This window comes from Triturus cristatus, chromosome 3_1 (genome assembly GCF_964204655.1).
Source record: "Triturus cristatus chromosome 3_1, aTriCri1.1, whole genome shotgun sequence".
NCBI lineage: Eukaryota > Metazoa > Chordata > Amphibia > Caudata > Salamandridae > Triturus > Triturus cristatus.
In genome coordinates, this window is record NC_140583.1 from 310,031,819 (window position 1) to 310,048,182 (window position 16,364).

At 44.8% G+C, this 16,364-nt stretch overlaps 1 protein-coding gene across 1 annotated transcript in view; it reads right to left on the minus strand.

Moving 5' to 3' along the window:
- Positions 1-1,710: 1,710 nt before the first annotated feature.
- LOC146860164 (uncharacterized) overlaps positions 1,711-16,364 on the minus strand; it is a 125,444-nt gene continuing 110,790 nt past the window's right edge. The window contains exon 6 of the mRNA XM_085643999.1: positions 1,711-7,424. Coding sequence (XP_085500125.1) covers positions 4,675-7,424 — 2,750 coding nt within the window. The 3' untranslated portion in view covers positions 1,711-4,674. The remainder of the gene's footprint in view (positions 7,425-16,364) is intronic.

Sequence of the window (16,364 nt, forward strand, 5' to 3'; positions counted from 1 at the left end):
AAAAGCATTGGTAGATTAAAGGGTCTGTCGCCAAATGTGTCACATACTGAAGACAATACTGGTTTTACATTGTAATGAATGCATACAGTTGCTATGAACAACTAGATAGTCCTAGATCTTTGTTAAGTCCCATGTCCACCACCGTGAGCTGAGATATCGAGTAGGTTTCCCTTTTTCAGAGTCTCATTTCTCTCTTGCTTATTTAGACCACTGTCGAACTAAGTATCATGTTGTATTAATAAATCTGTACTAAGACCCAGTACACAAATTTACTTTAGACAGTTATAGGTGCGGCCTCAGTTTCTAAGCCTGGTATTGCGCTTTTCACCTGCACCAGGCACACTTTACTTTTTGGATATGGGCACAATTATCTTTTAGTAGGCAGGCCTTGGACTCCTTTTGTTCACTTGTGCAGTTTCCTTATGACCAATAGTACAACATCAGACGTGGTGTCCCTCAGTTACAGTTCACATTGTGTGTTTGTTTTGCAAGACCTGACGGCCTGTGACGTGTCTGGCTCTTCTGTTTTTTATTTAGCCAGTAGCTGTGTACCCGCTGGTTTTGTATGCACTGTATTTATGAAGGGGAAGACAAATTTACATGGACCAGAATTAAGGTTCAAGGTGTTGGAAGTTGCATGGAGCCACTTATCACCACAGGGCTCGAATCCGGGAAGCATCAGATTTCTCATAGGATCACTATTGCTGGCAGATATTGTTTTCAGATGTACATCCGGTATGGGGGAGAACAGAACTTAACATGCTGTGTTCTAGAATACAAGGGTTCAATTGCTAAAATGTGTCTCTAAATATTAACATAGGTTATATTTCCCAACAATGTAGGGGATTCCCCAAAAAATGGGGAGAAGTAGTCCAATGTGTTAGTTGACTGTTGGGTCTGTTTCAGCATTCTGTATTGAATATCAGATCATGGATGGATTTAAGAAGTAATCAAATTGCATGACTGTAGGTACTATATTTAAGGCCAGATTATCCACCAGGTCATTCTCTGGCGAAGATCTCTCCCTATCTGGCGCACATTTGATACCATCGTGGTCAGGTTGGATAGACCCGCTCTTCTTGTTCGGCAAGCACCAGATCACGGGGCTTGGTGGAGAACATTGCAACTGTGCTTGGGCTTTGTATCTTCTCCCGCGAGCTCAGAAGCCTTAAGAGCCCAAGTCAGGATCGCAAAGGAGAGAGGGGGAAGATGTAGGAACTCTCCTTTTATAAATTTACATCAAGATGCATATTTGATGTGATGCACCAGTGCTCACCGCATGGGACTACGCTTAGACATAGAGCAGAGCTCCTCTAGGGCATGACCATCCTATTATTAGCACATTCAACCATCTCTTCTGGGTGGCATTGAGCTATTTTAATTTATTAGCTTGTGGCGAACCGTTGTAGTTGATCCTAAACCCTCTGAGACTGCCGCTGGTAGTTTGTAGCGCTTTACAAAAACATCAAATAAAATAAAACAAAAATAATAATAATGTGGTCTTTTGTGCTGGAAGAAAGCTCGGATCTGAGGATTCAGCCTCCAAGCCTCAGTTCCTGGGGGCGAGCTCCAGGGAGGCTTCCCTACAAATGACTGAAGGTACAAGCTAGCAAACTCTCCCTGAGCAACTTTACTCCTGATGAGTGCCCTGAATATTAATCTCAAAGAGACCTTAAACTCTGGTAAACTGAGATAACGCAGAGATTGAAGGATTTTGACAAACGGTTTATTGCTACCTTTTTTACATGCTTATCAATAAAAACTCACCAAATGGCAAGAAATACAGCAAAGCAGGGAGAATTACGTCTTGACATATCGCTGAATCAGTCCATTTCCACTGACTTACAGAAGGGTTCAATATTCAAAAAAACGATATAGTTCTCTGTAGTTACTTTCATAGAAAAGGAACATTGGTGACCCAATGCAGGTATGAATGGTTATTACAGTCATAAGGCATTGCAAGCAATCTTGCAATAAGTAACAGGTGAGAATGTATTCATGAGAGAGCCATAACATGTGCATTACTAGTATCAACAATTCTTCCTCTGGGGTGACTGAGGAAAAAAAAAGGAGAGCCAGATTCTGTGAAAAAGTACAGGGAGGTCAAAGGGCTACACATGCAGTTGTTAGTGTTTGCTTGTCCATTGATTCAGAGTACCCCTTTCAGGCCACACAAACCAGGCTCTGTACAGGAGAACATGTCCTTTGGCTGTCTCTGGCCAGCGTGGAAAGGTCCTGCTTTTAGTAGGCTGTGTGGACCACAGTTTCTCCGATTTATGGAATTCAGGCTGCTTACATTCTATATCAATGATTTAACACACTTTTTGCCATGAATCTCTCGTATGTGAAAAGTGGTGGTCTGTGAACCCGCTCTGGTGGGACATTAGAAGCTCTCGTTAGTGTCCTAGTAGAGTCAGTAACTGTTCCTATTCTCTCTTTTTGAGTGACTATCCCACCTCTTATTGACGAGCATCTCAAAATCCCCTATATCTAATTCACTATATTTATTCTCCAATGTGCCTTGATGCGGTGGCGTCCTCTGTTTCCCTGAGGGAGTTTTCTTCCTGTCTCTTCGGGTGAGGGCGAAAGCTCAGTCCTTGTGGATGAAGCACATCTCGCTTTTCTTCTTGGTGACTGGCCACTTGTCTATCTCTGTCTTGATCAGGGAACGAGAACAGTCTCAATCTGTCCGGGAGGGATAGGAGTTCCTTTAGCCTGTTTATTGATGAGGGCCTGTTTAGGCAAGGGTCTTGCCCTCCTTGAGCCCAATTATGGTATATTCCTCTGCGGGAAGCAGCCACGCAAGCCATAATGGGGAAGGGACTTTTGTCTTCCCAGAGAAGCAATACCATCAGCCTGATAGGTGAAGGGCACCAAGCAACGGCCCTAGTTGTGCTAAAAGAGCTGTTTTAGAGCGATGCTAACTATTGAGCTAGTATGAGCCAGCAACGCCTTGTCTTAAGTGTGTTCTCGTGGTGCATCCTCCAATAGAAAAGCTTAATGCGGGGACAACTGTCCAGGTGTATGCTGCATAAACTTGTGTAATTTCGTTTAAATTACACATTATCACATGATATTCTGCTTGCCCCTTGTTTGCGCCCGATTTCATTTGGCGTTAGGATTTCACGGAAAGCCAGGGCACAGTATTTGAGCAGATCTGGCTATGGGTGTTTGAGGTGTTCCAACCCCTTTATGCCTCCTTAGGATGAGGAGAGGGCTTTGCGACACAAAGAACTTTAGGCGCTGCACTTGACAAAATAGGCGCAAAATTGTTTTTGCATATGAAAACTACTTGGTGCTTCTGTTTTGTGCTGCATTGTGTTGCACAAGCGTCTGCTAAAACACGCAGTAAATCTAGATCTTTGGATTTTTTCAGCTGGCTCCGTGAGGAACCTAATTCTCCATGGTATCCTCTTTGGTCTCCAGGGGAACGGAAGTCCTCATAGTCTTTCTGGATCCCACTAAGTGTACGTATCGCTACAATTTCCAAAGACAAAACTATTTCTTTCTGGTCTTCGGCTTCAACCCATCTCTTGGGCAGAGGTACTCATAGTTGCATCCCTCGGAGAGAGGCTCTCCCCAGCAACCATGGGCTGGGACTTACCACAGCTTACCTGGGAGAGGGAATTGGACCGTCCACCCTAGAGTGGTGAACACAAAATCATTGGACCAGTGATCAGTCTGCAGCCTTGGATAAGGTGAATCACACCTCTGTTCTAAAAACTCTGGAAAGCAGAATGCAAATCAGTGGGACATTCCAAGATGGTTCACCTCATATCTCAGGAACAGCTCTCAGCTATTTAAACTCACAAACTCCTTCTTCCTCTCCTCCCCCCTGTTTCAGGGAGTCCCTCAAGGGTCAATCCTATCTCCGACTTGCATCAACCTCTACATCAACCCGCTTGCTGCTCTGCTAGACCAAACCAACATCATCTATTATCTCTTTGCCAATGATTCCCAGCTGTATAAGAAAGTCTCCTCGCCTGAAGATGTATTCTCCCTAGCTCACACCCTCTCAAATACCCAATCATGGATGTCCTTTCACATTCTGAAACTAAATGCGACCAAAACGGAATTTCCTTTGAGCTCACAACCCCCTACAACTTCCCAATATAAACTTGGCTTAACTCAGTAAACATAACTACAAACACCCCTCTTTTGTCGAGTGTGCTAAAGTTCTTGGATTTATGGTGGACTGCCATGGATTTGCTCGGCGAAGGGCTTGCTGCACTCGTACTGAAGAGCGGCTGGCTGTGTTCTCCTTCGGGAAGGGGCTTGCCTTGTTCTCTCTGGCGGTGTGGCTCGCCCTGGTCTCCCAGGTGAAAGGGCTTAACAGGCTCAACTCATGTCACTGGGACATGTACACAGGGAAAAAAGGGTGATCTCCCTCAGATGATCTAATGTGCCGTGAACGGGGTGCTTACCCTGTCTACAAGGGCGAGGTGTTAATTGCAGTCTCCCTGTGGAGAGGCTTGGCCCTGGCTCCGTGGGCGAGGGGCTCACCCCATTCTTGCCCAGGGGAAATGGGGTCATCTCAGATCATCCCCCAGTTTTCCAGTTCAAACAGATCACCCCAGCCCCCCTGACAAAGGTGTCTTTCCAGGCTCCCTGAACAAAGGACTCTTTCCAGTCACTCTGAGTGAGGGGCAGTCAACAGTGTCCCACAGTGAGAGGCTAAATGGAGTGTCCACAATCAAGGGGCTCATCGCAGTCTGCCTGGGCGAACAGCTCAGAGCTCAGCAGAGTCTGCATGGGTGAGGGACTTGTCGTAGTCTGCTTGGGCAAGGGGCTCACCACAGTCTCTCTTGGATAGGGGCTCACCCCAGTCTCCGTCGATGCGAAGTGCTCAGCAGCATTTTCGGGCAAAAGGTTTACCACGGACTCCAGGAGCATGGGCCTCTCTGTAGTCTCACTAGGGCTGTCCACAGATTCACTGAGCAAGGTGCCCCCTGCAGTCTCCATGGGCGCAGCGCTTATCTGATTCTCCCTGTGTAAGGAGCTTACCCCAGTCTCCCTAGGAGAGAGGCTCACTGAAGTCCTTCTGGTCACGGGGCTCGCTGCAGTCTGCTTCGGCGAGGGGGTTGTCTCCATCTCCCTGGGTGTGCCTCTCTCCAGAGTCTCCATGAGCAAAGGGCTTTCCAACGTTTTAATGGGCACGGGCCTCACCTGAGTCTCACCGGGCAAGGGGCTCATTGCAGCCTCTCTGGAGGAGGAGCTTTCCCCGATCGCCATTGAAGTGGGGTTCACAGTTGTATTCCTGGGTGAGAGGCTCATTACCATCTCCCTGAGCAGGAGGTTCCCTGTGGTCTCCCACGGGACCTCTGCAGTCTCCCTAGGAGAGGAGCTCATCTCCGTTTCCATGGGAGAGCAGCTCATCGCAGTCTCTCTGAGAACGGGGCTCATTCCTGTGTCCCTGGGTGAGGGGCACATTGCAGTCTCTGTGGGAGAGGGGTTCATCCCAGTGTCCCGGGGTGAGAGGCTTTGCCCAGTCTCCTTGGGTGAAGAACTCATCTCAGTCTCCCTGGGTGAGGGGCTCATCGCAGTCTCTCTGGGAGAGGAGGTTATCATTGTATTCCTGGGTGAGAGGCTTCGCCCAGTCTCCTTGGGTGAGGAACTCATCTCAGTCTCCTTGGGTGAGGGGCTCATCGCAGTCTCCCTCAGCAGGAGGCTCCCTGTGGTCTTCCAGTGGACCTCTGTAGTCTCCATAGGACAGGGGCTCATCTCAGTTTCCCTGGGTGAGAGGTTCATCCTTGTATTCGTGGGTGAGTTTCTCAGCCCAGTCTCTGTGTGAGAGGGAGTCATCATTGTATCCCTGGGTGAGAGGCTTTGCCCAGTCTCCTTGGGTGAAGAACTCATCTCATTCTCTCTGGAACTGGTGCCTACCTCAGCCTCCTCTGAGGTAGTATTCCTGGGCCAGAGGTTCATCACAGGCTCCCTGAGCACGGGGCTCTCTGTTGCCTCCCCGGGGATCTCTACGGTCTCCCTGGGAGAGTGTCTCAGCCCAGCCTCCATGATTGAGGGGTTCAGCCCAGTCTCCCTGGGTGAGTGGCTTTCCACATTTAAGCCAGAAAGAGGTCTTCTCTTAGCTTCGCTGTCTCTGTCCCTCTTGTCAGTCTCTCTCAGCAAAGGGCTGTCTATAGGCTCCCCCAGTGATGATGTGCCCTCCTTCCCTAGGGGTGACTGGCTCTCCTCCGTCTGCCTTGACAGAGGACTGCCTTCGGTCTCTTGGATTGTAGGACTCTTCTCACCCACTCTCTGTGAAATGCTTTGTGTAGTCTCATTTGGTGTAGAGCTCTCATTAGTGTCTCTCTGTGAGACGTTCCGTTTAGTGACCAAGGATGTCGCACTCCCAATAGCCTCTCCCTGTATGGTTTCCACATCAGAGTCTTTGGGTGAAAGCCTACCATGTGTCTCCCTGTGTGAGTGATGTAGGTGTGCCTCTTCAGAAGTGGAGGAACTCATCTCAGCCTTGCTATCTGTTGTACTCTTGTCAATCTCTTTATGTGGAGTTTGGAGGCTTCCCATACTCTCCTTGGGCTTGAGGCTTTTGCTAGTGTCTCTGTCTGAAGGGTCAGCGCTTTCTTCAGCCTCTCTAGTTGACGGACTGTGCCTCTCAGCAATCCATGTAGAACTAAGATTTTCACCAGTCTCTCTGAACGAGCAATTAGAACTTCCCTCAGAATCCAGGACTGAGAGGTAAGAGCTCTTCAGTGACCCTCCAACAGAGTGTGTAGGGCTTTGATAGCAACCCCTGCCGGAACAGTCAGCACCTCTTTCAGAGCATCTGCTTGCTGGGCCTCTGCTTTCATCACATGTCCCCAATGAAAGCCTTGTGCTTCTCTCAGACTCTCTACTGGAAAGAATTGTGCTTCCTGCAGATCTTCTGGAGGACAGCCTTGTGCTTCCCTCAGAATCCCTTATGGAAAGACCAGAAATGATCTCTGATCCCCTGGGGGAGAGTCTTGTGCTTCTTCTAGACCCCGTGTAGGACAGAACGGTACTTCGCTCAGACTCCCTAACAGAGAAACCAGTCTTTAACTCCCTTATAGTGTGATGAGAATGAGGCTCAACCTCTTTGGATAAAGGCACTAGATTGTTTCCAGAGTTCCTGTAGGTCTTCTTCAAACCATAGACCTTTTTCTTTTCTGGCGTCAGACCAATAACTCTTTCCTTGGACAATGCAGTCTCACTCTGATCTGTCCCTGCAGACTTGGCACTATTTACTCTAGTTGATGTTTGGGCTGACAACATACCAGTCCTGGTAAACCCTGCAGAGGAATGATTATTGCTCTTTGTTGATGAGGTGCTGCCTCTTTTTGCCAACTCTCCAGATGAGATCACGTCATCCTCCATTGATCCGCCAGAGGAAGTGCCACGGCACTTGGTTAACCGGGTACTGGCGGATGTTGCATAGCTCTTGAAACCTATGGAAGAAGAAAACAATAGTTTGAATACTTTCTCTGTTAACACCTATTAACTCTGTTGCATAGTCTAGTTAAAACACGTACGAATGGTACATGGGCCAGGAAGTCTTTACACCAATGAGACTTGTACCTGAGGTTGTGTGTTGAAGTGCTAGCAACTGAGAGTAAGAAATTGGGCTGACAAAGATGGTAGTCAATGGTGGAGGCGATCAGAGAGGCCTATAAGAAGACTCAGTTGAATGCCATTTTTCTCGCTCAGGGCCTCCATGTGGATCATCTATCCACATGGAGAGTGGCATGCAAATACAAGGACCTGGAAGTGACACTGTGTAGTCCATAAGCATCCCAGTGTAGCTAACTATTCCTGGAGATTAATAGAACATAGCAAATACAGAGGCAGGGAGAGTGAAAAAACTACTTGTGCTCCATCCCAAGAAGGGTGACGACTAGTCAATTACACTCAAATTAACAACGGCTTTAAAATAAGTATTTGTCTGATTAGCTATTGGAAAACCACTAGGAAAACTACCTGAAATATGTTTATTTACCACAGCCCAAAAGGTCAACTTAGTTTTAAAAAGCACCCCATGTCCATTAAAATGTCTATTGCAATAAGGTATGAAACACTTAACTTAAATTTAAAATCATTGCCTTTGTTTTTTACCTTTACATACTTACACCAACCATTGCCATATAGGATTTATACAAGATGCCTTATTTGCAGCGACACAAGATTCTACCTTGTTCTTGGTAGAATTTGATGTGGCTGAAATGCTAGGAAATTCATGATCCAAAGTAGCAGTATCAAGAAGAGAGATGTTTGGCTAGAAGTTGCAAAGACTGCCACCAAGAAGCCCCCAGCAGAGGCTTTTCCTCCACTATTGTTTGAGAATCAGGAAGATATAGAAAAGAACACAAATTTCATGGGAGAAAACTATGTTTTTTACTCTATTGTGGATGGTCCAGATAAAATTACACAATTAGTCTAAGAGTGAGCTCAATTGCCCAGGTATGACTGTGGGTACTTATGAAAACAATGACATGCATTACACACCCTTCCATTTATTTAGGGAAGTGCACTAAGTGTCAACATATTAGTATACGAACCGTGGAGACCTACCAGCAGGACATGGTCAACAGGCATTGGTTGCTTCCCAAGAAAATAAAGATTGAAATATTGTGACTGAACAGGTAAGAGTTAAGTTAAGGTCTACAGTCAGTGCTAGAACAAGTCTATACCAGGACGTTTTCCAGAATGCTGCTAGCAATGGAGCACCAGATTCCCTCCACGAGCACCAAGTATCATCACAATGCTCAAATGAGTGTATTGACAAATTTAAATTTTGCCTAGTCCATCAGAGGTTCCTCCAGCACCCCTGTAAATGCCGCCATAAATCTGAAAGTTGTAGCACCTGCTCGAAGGTTCTACTCAACCTCTTGGCAACTTTGAACACTGTTGACCTTGAAATCTTATTTAACACCCTAGGACTTGCATGTATATTGGTAGCACAGTCCTCAAATAGTTTGTACGTTCTTGCAACATCACACAAGCGAATCTAAAGTAATGGATCCACAGTACATTCCAGATTCCATTTCAGTACCCCCCAGTTTATGAACATATTCCCTGAACCATATGCTGTTTTAATCATCATAGTGGATAGTACAATTCACTGATATGTAGATAATACACAGTTCCACCACAAAGTCAAAAATAAAATGCACATCAGCCCATCTAATAGACTACCTGTCATAAACCGAGAGCTTAAATTAACTGAGTATTTATAGCAAAACCCACAAACCCATGAACCACTACCTTGCGTGCCCAACTGCGTGTGAAACTTGAAATCCTGAGTTTTATTTTGGCCCTGGCATAACAATAATCCAGTGTGTGCATAGGGACCAGAACCTGTCCCTCACAATAGAGGTCATGGACCTGACACATGTCCTGGAAAGGCACTCTAAGCGTGCTGTCAGAGTGAACATAGGACTACTGTCCCTGCTCTGGCTTTAGGACATAAAGTGGCGATGGCAGCTGTTGGACTTGGCCCTCTCAGCAGGGTCACCCCAAAACGTTTTGCCTTCACCCCTCCTGTTTGCTGAATTTGTTTTATTGGATTTTAGGACTCCGTGCATTTAGGACTCTGTGCACTTTACCACTGCTAACCAGTGCTAAAGTACTTGTGCTCTCTCCCTGATACATGGCAAAAGGGACCTACAACTGATTGACACATTTTAATTATTGATACGTTTCTAGTATATGGTACTAAATGTACCAAGGGCCTATAGATTAAATGCTATAAGTAGCCCAGCAGTACTCATTGTGCTACCCACTGGAGTAGCAATTTAGAACATGGCTCAGGCCTGGTATTGCAGCCTGTTCTGCAATTTTACACTGCCATTTCGACCTGGCAAAATAAACCTTTTGCAAGGTCTTAATCTTTGTTTCTAATACATATAAGTCACCCCTAAGAAAGGCCCTAAACAGCCCATAGAGCAGGGAGCATTGTATTTAAAACATAAGACATATCCTGGTGGTAAACAGACATAATATCGAATTAAAAATATCGACAGGACAGAATATCGAGTTTTTAATATAGAATGGACAGAATATCGAATTGCCAAAATATAGTGGTGAAGAATATCGAAAATCAGGTAAGAAATAAAATATCGATTTAAATAATATACAAGTAAGTAATATCGACAGTCATAATATAGTTGTTAAGAATATCGATTTTTTTTTTATAGTATGTATAAATTTTGGAATGTATGTTTGAATATTTTTAAAGTAATGAATTTTATGTTATTTAATTTTTGTGTAACTTAATTCCGTAGCGGGTTGTGGGTTTATAGGGGATTAGGGTGGGAAGTAATTTAATTATAGTACATTAAACTATAATTTTTAGGAACTATTAATTATTTTTAATTTAATTTTGCGTTTTACTTCTGTAGCGGGCTGTGGGTTTATAGGGGAAAAGGGTGGGAAGTAATTTAATTGTTATTAGGTAATTATTAATTGGTACTGAAAATTAATTGGTTGTTGATTAATTAATAATTGGTTAATAATTTGTATTAATTAGTAATTAATTTTTATTAATTGTTTAATTGATAATTATGTTAATTGTATTAATTTACTATTTGTAGCGGGTTGTGGGTTTATAGGGGAATATGGTGGAAATTAATTTAATTGTAAATAATTAATTATTGAAATAATTTTTGTATATTGCTAATTAATTTATTCTTAATTAATTATTAATTGGTATTAGTTTTATTTATTTATTTTTGGTATTGAACATTAATTGGTTGGTAAGTAATTATTAATAAAAAAATATTGTTATTTATAATAAATTAATTATTAAATATTGTGTGATTGGTAATTAATTTTAATATTTATTTTTGGGTATTAATAATTAATTTATTTTTAATAAAATATTAAATTATTATTTTCCCTACTATTACACTCACTGGAGTGGGAATAGTAATTTTTACCCCTACGCTATCCAACGCTTTCCCTACTATTGCACTCACTGGAGTGGGAATAATAATTTTTACCCCTACGGTATCCAACGCTTACCCTACAGTTGCACTCACTGGAGTGGGAATAGTAAATGTTACCCTCCCGCTATCCAACGCTTTCCCTACTGTTGCACTCTCTGGAGTGGGAATAGTAATTTTTACCCCTACGCTACCCAACGCTTTCCCTACTGTTGCACTCTTTGGAGTGGGAATAGTCATTTTTACCCCTACGCTATCCAATGTTTTCCCTAATGTTGCACTCTTTGGAGTGGGAATAGTAATTTTTACCCTCCCGCTATCCAATGCTTTCCCTACTGTTGCACTCTCTGGAGTGGGAATAGTTAATTTTACCCCTACGCTATCCAACGTTACCCTACAGTTGCACTCACTGGAGTGGGAATAGTAATTTTTACCCCTACGCTATCCAACGCTTTCCCTACTGTTGCCCTCTTTGGAGTGGGAATAGTAAGTTTTACCCCTACGCTATCCAACGCTTTCCCTACTGTTGCACTCTTTGGAGTGGGAATAGTAATTTTTACCCCTACGCCATCTGACGTTTTCCCTACTGTTGCACTCACTGGAGTGGGAATAGTAAATTTTGCCCTCCCGCTATCCAACGCTTTCCCTACTGTTGCACTCTCTGGAGTGGGAATAGTAATTTTTACCCCTACGCTATCCAACGCTTTTCCTACTGTTGCACTCTCTGGAGTGGGAATAGTAATTTTTAGCCCTACTCCATCCAACGCTTTCCCTACTGTTGCACTCTTTAGAGTGGGAATAGTAATTTTTACCCCTACGCTATCCAACGCTTTCCCTACTGTTGAACTCACTGGATTGGGAATAGTAAATTTTACCCTCCCGCTATCCAACGCTTTCCCTACCGTTGCACTCTCTGGAGTGTGAATATTAATTTTTACCCCTACGCTATCCAATGCTTTCCCTATTATTGCACTGTCTGGAGTGGGAATACTAATTTTTACCCTCCCGCTATCCAACGCTTTCTCTACTGTTGCACTCTCTGGAGTGGGAATAGTAATTTTTACCCTCCCGCTATCCAACGCTTTCCCTACTATTGCACTTACTGGAGTGGTAATAGTAAATTTTAACCGCCCGCTATCCTACGCAAAAAATATAGCATTTTTTTAATTAATATTGCGTTAATATATATGTATTTTTTTTTTTACTTACATTAATTATTTATTAATTTTAAAGTTATTTAAGTATTTTTAAGTATGTTTCAGTTAATTATATGTTTTATGTCATTAATTTTACATTTATTTTAAGACATTTAAAATAATTCGATACTGTGACTAACTATATTTTTTACAACGATATTTTGGATTCTATATTTTTATACTTACCTGTTTGGAGATAGGGCTTCGATATTTTGGCATTCTATATTTTTACTTCGATATTTTGGCAATTCGATATTCTCCTTCTCGATATTTCGTCAGTGATCCGTCCTGGTAGTGAAAAATGTTGAATTCATTTTTCACTACTGTAAAGCCTACTTCTCCTTCTGGATGACATTGGGTCACCTTATTACAATTAATAAGTGCTAACGTCTGATTGAAAACAGATAGTGATGTCAAAATTGGACTCAAATGAATTGTAATTTAATGGTACCTGCTGCCAGTATCCTCGGTCATATGGCAGTGAATAGCTCTGTTATTGGGGTTATAGTATTCCTCTGAGATAGTGAGACAAAAGAGGACTAGGTGTTGACAGGATGGCTGGGATGGATCTGTTCCCCTTACACTTTAAAGAGCTTGCCTACAGCACACAGAAAGGAACCTGACAGTAGCCTTTTGTCACCGCAGACGTCTAGGAGCCTTAGTAGGGGGAGGGAGGAATTTTCCAGAACAAGACGTAGGGGTAGGCCAGGGTATTCCCTCACCTACAAGGCTGGCACTAGGTAAAAATATTTGACCTTCTGAGCCAGTACACCTTTGAACCTTTGGACATTACAGAAGAAGGACTGCTTGGTTCCCCAGAGGACTGACCTGCTGCTTGAGGCCTGGCTTGCTCCTCAGAGGACTGCCCTGCTGCTACTAGAGGACTGCCTTTCTGCTTGATGCCTGCCTTGTTTCCCTGAGGGCTTCCCTCCTGCTTAAGGCCTGTCCTGCTCCCTGAAAAGGAAGCCTGGACCTGCTCCCTTCATACCAGGCTAATCTGAATGACTCCAAGTGTCAGTTGGTTGACCTCCTGTTCTGAGTGACAGGGACACAACAAGCTCCAGAGTCCTCCATGCAACTGCCCTGCTGACCTGCTGCTACTGGACCTGCCTGAGCTATGCTGGTCTCTAATAGAGTGAGTCACTGATCCCCAAGAGGAGCCTTCCCAGGTCCTGGACCCTTGGCAAGCATAAGAGTGCACTCCTCTGCAAGAAAAGGAGCACTCCTAAAGTTTTGGCCACTTCGTGACTACAAATGGGTCTGTTTGCTTGTTGAGATTTAGTGCACACAATGACCTCCATCGTGAAGCTCCAGTGAAACTGACTACTTGCGCTAAAGCGATTGCCAGAAGTAACTGGCAACGCGAGATCTGCACTTCGCGCTCAGAGACAACACCCCGCAATGACTTTCAACATGAAGCTTCAGCAACAGCCGGAGATGCCCTACCGGCTCTTTGCGCTAAAGGAACAACAGCCTGTGCCACCCTGCCTGTTCTTTGCTCTACAGCAATGACATACTGCAATGCTCCCCTTCTCCTTGTGGCCTCCTCCACCGCAAACTGGATTCTTCTTTGAGCCAGACTTTGAGAAGATAACTTTTCCAACTGTATTAACCTGGTCCCATTATCCAGTCCATGCTGCATTATGGACTGCCTAACTTGAGACTTTCGCCCGGTCTGCCATGACCAGATGACGGCATGTGGCCCTTTATGCTTTAAGGCATTATGCTAACTGAAAACTTTGAAATTCAATATCTCCAGTTCAAATGTTGTTTAGGTCTCATTTAATTTATTAAAATGTACTATATTTTTCTAAATGTATTTGGGGATTTTACTTGTGTTGTGTTTTCACTTTATTACAGTTTGTGTGCTACATACATATTTTACACAGTGCCTTTAAGTTAAGCCTGACTACTTTTGTGCCAAGCTACCAGAGGGTTAAGAACAGGTTAATTTAGTGACTTTTGAAGTTCATGCTCAAGAGGATTGTGGTTGTTCCTTAGACAATAACCCAGTTTCTTACATTGGTGTTCAGTGGTGGGATCCAGTAGTTATGTTTGTGCAGTGCCACTCAGTGATTTGTGCAACACTCAAATCCCCCCAAAATATCTGACATCAAATTAGAATTTGTTTCTAAAGTCACCTTAGTTTTTGTTTTGACTAATTTTTCCTTTTTCCAAATTTAAGTTTACCTCACATCCTTTTTTCTACAATGGAGATAGAGCTGATCAACGCAGACCTCAGCAAGGCAGAACTGCAGATTATCTGGAAAGCGAGAGGGCTGAATATTATAAAGAAGGCTCAAAGGTGGACCTCCAGGTGGACCTCCAGATAGACCTCCGAACCTTTGGGGAAGTCAGAAGGATTCAGGTCACCCCAGAGGGCAGGAGGATGATGGCCCCAAGGAGAAGGAGGTGGGCCTAGAGGAAAAGGATGAAGAAGGATAGGGCCTGGCCACAGGCCTTGAGCTGCAGCCCCCCGGGGAAGAGAAGGACAACTAGCCCACAGGAGTGAGGTCCCCTGGTAGAGAAGGGAGAAGTGGATTCTCCCACAACCTGCCACCCGAGGAACAAGAGGGCAGGAAGGCTGACGGGGAGCTCAAGCTGCAGCTGTCGAGATTGAAACTAGAGGCTGCCAAGTAGGAGGCAGTTGCAAAGTTGCAAAAAGAGAGGCTTCCAAGGAGGAGGCTGCTGCCAAGAGGGCCTTGAAAGAGGAGATTGGCCCTGGAGAATAGGTTGGCAGAGGAGAAGGTTGACAAAGCCTTGAAGGAGAAGAAACGTTTGTGAGCTCACTATGTGAGCCTGAAGGAGCTGCACCTTTAAGCTCCAAGCAAAGCACAAGGTCCAGCAGTATTGGTGGCAGCAATACAGTGTCAAGTGTAGACACGAGAATATGCATTCCCCAAGACCTAGCTATGTTGTGGGGGGATTAGACTGACAACTGGTTTTCAGCCTATGAGGTAGCTCTATGGATGCACATGGTCCAAGATGAGGATGGGGCAAGTTTCTGGAAACACATCCCTACATTGGGTAGTGATACCCTGTTCACACTAGAGGTAGGGTGAGATGAGAGATGCTCCCATGAAAGCCATTCTTCTCACTGAGTTTGGGCTAACCCCAGAGAAGTACCAGATTAGGGTTTAGGGACAGCCTGAACCTGCCAAATCAGTGCTGGGTGTATTTATTTGATGACTTCAGTAAGGCACTGAGTGTTTTAATGACACACAGTGAAGTGAGTGATTTCAATGGGCTATGTAACCTGATTTTGAGAGAGCACATGCTCAGTACATGCTTTACAGAATTGTGCCAACACCAAATGGACAGCAAGCTAACTTCACTTTGGGAGCTTGCCCAGGAGGCAGAGCTCTGGGTCTGTACCAGTGTCCAATAAAGTACCCCCCCAGCAGAGTGAGGGAGAGGTCAAAGGTGACACATACAACTCCCAGAATAAGGTTGGGTCCCATGCCTCACATGCCACCCCTGTGAAACAGGGAGGAGGTCCTGTTGGGTGGTGGCAGGGTGCCATATTTCCAGCCCCGGTGCTTTGATTGTTCTGAGCTAGGAAACAAGCTGGGGGACTCTGTCTGGCCCAAGAAACCACTCACTGGTGAGATCTCGAAGGGGAGTGGCCAATGTGGCCTTAGGGGTAGGTAGTCCCCAGGAGCAGAGGGTAGAACATGCTCTGGTGTCTTCTAGCTGGGAGGTTAATTCCAAGGGTAAGCTTGTGATCCCTGAGGGTGGAAGTCATTACTTCCATCAGGTAACAGTTAATGGGATACAGGTCACTAATCTGAGGAATATCCGTGCCAGCCAGACGATGGTGGTTTTCCCAGAGCAATACACCGGACCGTTGTGTTGTGTAACTAAGGGCCGTGGGCAGGACTTATTCTACTCTTAAGGCTATGGTGTCCCTGGAATGGGGTGTGGAAGTGGCCTGGAGGAGGACCTCAGAAGTTCACGGACTCCATTCTGGGAACTGAATTAACCCCGTGTTAGAAGAGCTGGGAGGGGCAGGTTCCCTGATAGCTCAGGTTTCGGCGGGCATTCTCCCAAATGGATGGTACAGGGGCCAAGATGGAGGAGCAGGGGGTGAAAAACACTGACCCCTGTTCAGCCTCAAGGTAAGTCCATGGGCTGGGTAACCAATCTCAGGCTACCACTCCTGAACTGCTGGGAGGGTTATTGTTGTAGGGAAATACCAGGTGACCATATATAAATATCACAGCTTAATATCCAAACTCCCTTGGTTCCGTAA